The sequence below is a fragment of the Arvicanthis niloticus genome, chromosome 21 (genome assembly GCF_011762505.2).
Source record: "Arvicanthis niloticus isolate mArvNil1 chromosome 21, mArvNil1.pat.X, whole genome shotgun sequence".
Taxonomy (NCBI): domain Eukaryota; kingdom Metazoa; phylum Chordata; class Mammalia; order Rodentia; family Muridae; genus Arvicanthis; species Arvicanthis niloticus.
The window spans coordinates 26,548,182-26,554,464 of record NC_047678.1 but is presented as its reverse complement, the minus strand read 5'-3'; the positions used below and the strand labels follow the sequence as shown (position 1 = coordinate 26,554,464).

Below are 6,283 nucleotides of genomic sequence, written 5' to 3'. Positions count from 1 at the left end.
TTGGCTTACCTGTAGGCAAGTCTGGGGGGGCATTTTCATGATTAATGATGGGTGTGGGAAGGCTCAGTCCCCCTCTGGTGCCAGCCCTCAGTTAGTGGTCTAGGATTGTATAAAAGTGCTGATTGAGCCATGGAGAGCAAGCCAGTTTCTGCCTCCAGGTTCCTGCCCTGACTTTCCCTCAGGGATGGACTGCGATCTGGATGTGTAAGCCAGAAGCAAACTAGGAAACCACGGGCTGTGATCAGGCTTGGCAATTTCTTCCTGGCATGGTGCTCATCAAAGCCCACCTCACCTGCCACCATTGTGTCTCTGACAAGTAGAGGTCCAAGGCCTGGAACATGGAGAAGCTGGCTATGGCAACTTAGCTACTTCTTAGAGAGAGGGAGGGAGAAGGATAGGGCACATTGGCCATGGGAGCTACAGTTTGCCTTTCTGGGAGCTCAGTTACTCAAATCCAAGATTTGGAGCCTGTCTTAGTCAGGGTTTCTATTCCTGCACAAAACATGATGACCAAGAAGCAAGTTGGGGAGGAAAGGGTTTATTCAGCTTATACTTCCACATTGCTGTTCATCACCAAAGGAAGTCAGGACTGGAACTCAAGCAGGTCAGGAAGCAGGAGCTGATGTAGAGGCCACAGAGGGATGTTACTTACTGGCTTGCTTCCCCTGCTGCGCTCAGCTTGCTTTCTTATAGAATCCAAAACTACCAGCACAGAGATGGCACCACCAGCAATGAGCCCTCCCACCCCTGATCACTAATTGAGAAAATGCCTTACAGCTGGATCTCGTGGAGGCATTTCCTCAAGGGAGGCTCCTTTCTCTGTGATAACCCCAGCTTGTGTCAAGTTGACACAGAAAACCAGCCTGTACAGGGCTTCTGGTTAAACTTTCGGAGTGTAGGAGATGGCAGTGTAGCTGGTCAGTGCCCTGTGGTAAGAGCACTGTAGAACCCCGCCCCAACCAGGCAGGTTCTGAGTTGGATCTCAGAGAAAGAAAAAACAAAGTCCTGTTGGGAGATCTTGGTCTTAAATGTGCCTTAGCCTCCCATAAATCTGCCCAAGAGCCACGCATAGGCTGGGGAAGCCTGCTCTCCTGAGAGAGGTGTGTGACAAAAGACTTGGGAAAGCAGCTTCAGGAAGGAAAGGTTTATTTGGTTCACAGTTCATCACGGTAGGGAAGCCATGGCAGCCTGAGCTTGAAGTAGCTGGTTACCAAGAACCCACAGCAGGGAAGCAGAGGAGGAGGGATGGGTGCTGATGCTCTGTTCCCACCCCATCTACGTTTTGAGTGAGACAGGGTCTTACTGTGAGAGCAGGCTCAAACTCAGAGATCGACCTGCCTCTGCCTACCGAGTGCTGGAATTAAAGGCGTGTGCTCCCATGTGGGCCTAATCTACACTTGCCCTGCCCCCACCAAAAGAGCCCATGCTGGGTGGCAGAGCCAACATGGGAGGTGGGAGATGATGAGGCTGGCCACAAAAGCTGTCCCCTTTGAGTTGGCTGCCAGCTAAGGCTCATGGGATGGGGTGCTTACTATCCCCAGAGGCAGCTGAGTGGCTTTCCTGCCAGGAGCTTCTCAGGGCATCCAGAGAGCCCTAGCTCTTCCCTACCTGCTGTCCCTGACAATAGGCTCTGCCATCTAGTGGGACTGGACAGAGCAACAGGTTCCCTTGAGTCAGCACTCTGCACCGGGCAGGGTGCAGTACCTGGAAGAATAGGGTCATTACTTCAAAACTCAGATAATCAGAGCGTCAGAGAGGTTAGACTACAGTATTAAGGGGTATAGCTGGGGATGGGCAGGACCAAGGTCTGACCCTGGAATTCAGCTTTCCTCATCTATTGGAAGCTGGAGGAAGCAAACTCCCACACTTAGGGTTTATCAGAAATCAATACAGATTAGTCCTCTTGCTGGCCTGAACTCTTAAGACATCCAGGCTCTGCCTCTCCAGGAAGCTGAAAGGGCTGGGACTACATTAACCGCTGATACTGACAGTTTGCGAGAAGTTCCAGCACTTGAGACCCACCTCAGTGTAGGGCAGTAAGCTAGGGGATAAGGACCTCCCTGATGGCTAAGTCCCAAGATGCGCAAGGCTGAGGGCACAAGCAACTCAGACATGGAAAGCGCTCACTATGGCTTTCCCAGTCCAGATGTGGAGGAAGAGGCCCCTGGAAGCCCTTGTGAATGAATGGAAACAGGATGCCTGGGGCTTCCACCTCCCTATGGAAGCCAGTAGTACTGGAAGAGGGTGTGGGTAGTACAGCACCCTAGTACCCCAAACAGCTACAGAAGAGTGTCTTTGATCTCCGAGAACCCCACTTCCCACTGATGCTGTGATTCTCCCTTAGGGACCTTGGGATGGGAGGACTGAAAAGGTCTTACCCAGAACAAGCCATTCCTGCAAAAGATCAGTTAAAGTAGTTTTAATTTTCAGATTCCTTTACTCTCATGCATATGGAGAGGAAGAAGCCATGGGTCCTGGTGAATATATGTGGTGACAGAAATTAAGGCCATTGCAAAGGACCTACCTATTCCACCTAGCTTGTTCCTGAACAAACGTGACCCAGGTGGGCCCCCTGGGGGCTTTGGGCAGGGAAGGGGCCAAATGGAAAGACAGTTTTGGCTCATCTAAGCAATGAGCTGTCAACTGAGAAACCAGTCAGGAGACTGAAGGTGAGGTGGATGAAGACCTGGCAAGACGAGAGAGAGAGAGAGAGAGAGAGAGAGAGAGAGAGAGAGAGAGAGAGAGAGAGAGAGAGAGAGAAAGAGAGAGAAAGAGAGAGAAAGAGAATGAGAGAGAGAGAGAGAGCGCGAGCCAACACACCACCATCTTAGGATTCTGAGGAAACACATGGTTGAAATGGTTCCTTTTTGTTAAATTAGTGTGGTCCTGCCTTCTGGGTCTCCAGTCTCCTTTCTGTGTGGCTCTGCCCACTGGGAGCTTCCCATTGTCAGAGAGAGGCTCCAGGTACAAACAGCACTTGTGGGGATGGGGAGGGGAGGGGTGGGGATGAGGGCACCCAATCCCAGACTGGGTGAGATGTGGCTCCCTCAGGTGGGATCCCTTTATTTATTTACAAGTCCCTGGCTTGCTGTCCCCCCAGTCAACTGAACTCCTGATCCTTCCTCCCCCATCATGGTGGTGGTCTCTGCATGATTAGCTGCTGGTTCTCCAGGCATTGCTTCAGCCTGTCTTCTGTCAGTGTCAGCCGCTGTTCCAGAATGGACACTGTCTGCAAAATAAAAGGGATCAGGCTTAGGATGGAGGGCCTACCTTGCTGCCATAGGGATCACTATAAGCCACTTCAGCCTGGTACCCAAATGCCAAGTGCCTCACTTCCCACCAGTGGGCTCTGCCTGGCCTTGCCCTTGCCACTGCCCGTCTCTAGAGTTTGTGGGCAGGAAGAGGGAAGGTAGATGGCAGATCTCATAGCTTCCCCCAAGACATGGTATAAGGAATTTTGAGCCCTAGTCTGGTACTCCTGCCCAGGACACAGCCCTCCCTCTATGCTAAGGGCACTCTTTCCAAGGCTGGCAGGGGGCAAAGCTGGGAAGTGAGTGTCATCCACCCTACCAGCCTGAGCCCAGAGGAGAAGGGGGAGCAGTGGTGGCGGCTCTACTTATGTGGGTCCTAGGAGGACAGAGTGAGACAGTGCCACCTGGGGGTGAGGATGAGGGTGATCACTGGCAAGTGACAATGCCACATGGAACCACTTCCACACACCCAGCATACCTAAGGCTATGTGTACTTCATGGACCAAGACCAGTCTTGCAGACAGGGCTCCCACAAAGGCTGTGAAAATCTGTGTACCTCCCCCGGCTTTGGGCAGCTGTATACTTCACAGAGGGCTGGCACTCTTTATGGCCCCCGAGTCTCGCCTACTCTAATACTTGCTAAGCTGCCCCAGGTTCTGCCAGTCATTTCATTTCCACCACTGAGGGTTGCTGAGTGCCTACTGCATACATGAAGGCCACACCAGCCACTGAGGATAAGGTCACTGCATGTAAGCGTAGCAAGCCTGGTTCCCACTGTCACTAGAAAGGCCAGGTCATGTTTCCCAATGTCTTGTCTCATTCCTTGAGGCTCCATGAAGGCTTGTGCTTGATCCAGCAGAAAGGAGGCTTCATACACTTAATAAAACAGACATTTTCAGAAAGAGTTTCCCCTTCAATGCAGCTATAGATTCTCACAGGATCCTGTGTGGATGTCAGCTGTCACAGAGGGTACTCCATCTGATGGCTGGCCCCTTCTGCATGAACTGGTCAGGGATGGGAGGACTCTGTACCCTAGGTCATAGGACAGAACCTGAAAAATCACTGCCTGTAGAACATGAACTGGGCCCTCCTCAGCCCCCAGGCGGAGCTAAGCTCAAAGAACTTCTCACATCTCCAAGTTGGCCAGCCAAGGAAGGAGGACCAGGTCTGCATCTCGTAAAAGTGGCAGTGGAAACAGCCCCCGGCTGGCCCAGGCAGCATTCCTGCAAGTTTCCATTGGCTGCCGTGAAACTCCACTGCCAGAATCAGTCTCCTTCCAGCCCCTTACCGACAGACAGTCGGAACTCAAGGCCACAGTGGGGGAGCAGGACTGATGGCATTTCCTTTTCTGCTTTTTTTTTTTTCCTTCTGCTTTTAAACTTTTAATAGGAACCCAATTTCCAAATGCAGAGACTGTGGACCTAAAAAAACAAGAGATGCTGGGCCAATGGCAGTACTGGGGGCCTCTACTTGGTTCCAGGGGTGGGAGGCCCATACTTTAGCCCAGCAGAAATGTGGTCCTAAAATGTGTACTTATTAGATTAAATCGAATAATGGAGGGTGCTGGGCCTACTGGGGACACTTTTGTGAACAGTTCTGAAGGGGTACTCCTTGCTTTGTAGACTTGATGTATGTACTCCAGACCTCAAACTTGTGGCAATCTTCCTGCCTTCCAGGCATGAGTGACAAGAACACCATGTCTGGCAAGGCGCACTTCATAGTGTGCCCCTCGTACTTGCATCTCCCCCACTACTATTCTCAAGCTTCACCCCCTGCCAGGCAAGCTTAAAGAATCATGACATCTTTGCATCTGGACTACACTTTATCTGCTCTGCCCCTGAGCCTATTCTGTCAAGGAGGTGGGCGGCAGTTGCTACCAGGGATAACTACATGACACAAGATACATTTGCTCTTAACGTGTTTTGAGCCTTAGGGATGGGAGTGGGCAGGAGGGCTTTCTAGATATCTGTGCATCAGAACGCTGTCTAGGATCCTTTGCTCACAGTTTCCTCTCTCAGTGATCCCATTCCAATAAAACACAGGCACTCATTTCCACTTGGAACAATGGTCCCCATGACAGAGCTGTGCCCTGGGAACCATGCTCTTGGCACCCACTGCAGCATCTGTGGGATACGGTAACCTACTTTAATGGGAATTGTATATCCTTCCAGAAAAATTCTACATTTTCTTCTTCTTCTTTTTCCTTTGTTTTATACAGGAGACCTTTACGAGCACAGGATGGCCTTGAACTTTTCCTGCCTCTTCCTCCTAGTGCTGGGATCACAGGCATACATGAGCCACTATGTCTGATTAATGCCCAGTTAGATGCTGGGTATCAATCAGATCTAGGGCTTTGTGCATGCTAAATTCATGTATTCTACCTACTCAGCTATATCCCCAGTGCATGATGCTCTTTTCTTCTACAAAGGAGAGGATTTTCTCAGCAGTGCAAAGGCCCCACCAGGGCATCTGAGTAGCAGGATTACACTCCCCAGCCTGGTGATGCAACTAAGCAAGCCCCTGGCCGAGGTCTGCATAGGCCACAGCACTGGAACAGTCAGAATAGGCTGCTGCCACTTTGGCAGGACCTAGAGGAGGAAGTACAAACACCTAGGGGATCATGGTGGACATCTGGGGCTTCCCTGGTAAGGACTAACCTTAGGCCACTTCATGTGGCCTTTTCATAGTGTGACTTTTACCTGCAGGGAGCACATGTCTACCCGTGTGGGAGACTCAGAGGGCTTGGTAAGTATGTATTGTGTCAGTGTCCAGAGGACTCTGACTGCCCAGTGCCCTTGCAGGAAGCCTGGTCACACAGGCGGCTAGCTGCCTACCTCATTTCAACCCCATGAGAATCTCCTGTCACAAAGGGTCTGATCTGTCTGGGCTGAGACATCAGGCCATACCTGACCCTTAGAATGTGAATGGGACCTTAATAAAAGGACACCTGCAGGAGGCTGGAAAGATGGCTCAGAGGTTAAGAGAACTGACTGCTCTTCCAGAGGACATGAGTTCAATTCCCAGCACCCACA

General features: G+C 51.2%; 1 protein-coding gene across 2 annotated transcripts in view; it reads right to left on the bottom strand.

Annotated features, from left to right (window-relative positions):
- Positions 1 to 1,129: 1,129 nt before the first annotated feature.
- Positions 1,130 to 6,283, bottom strand: part of Poc1a (POC1 centriolar protein A) — a 72,732-nt gene continuing 67,578 nt past the window's right edge. For both annotated transcript variants that reach the window (XM_034525011.2, XM_034525010.2), the window contains one exon: positions 1,130 to 3,229. In XM_034525011.2, coding sequence (XP_034380902.1) covers positions 3,131 to 3,229 — 99 coding nt within the window. In that variant the 3' untranslated portion in view covers positions 1,130 to 3,130. The remainder of the gene's footprint in view (positions 3,230 to 6,283) is intronic.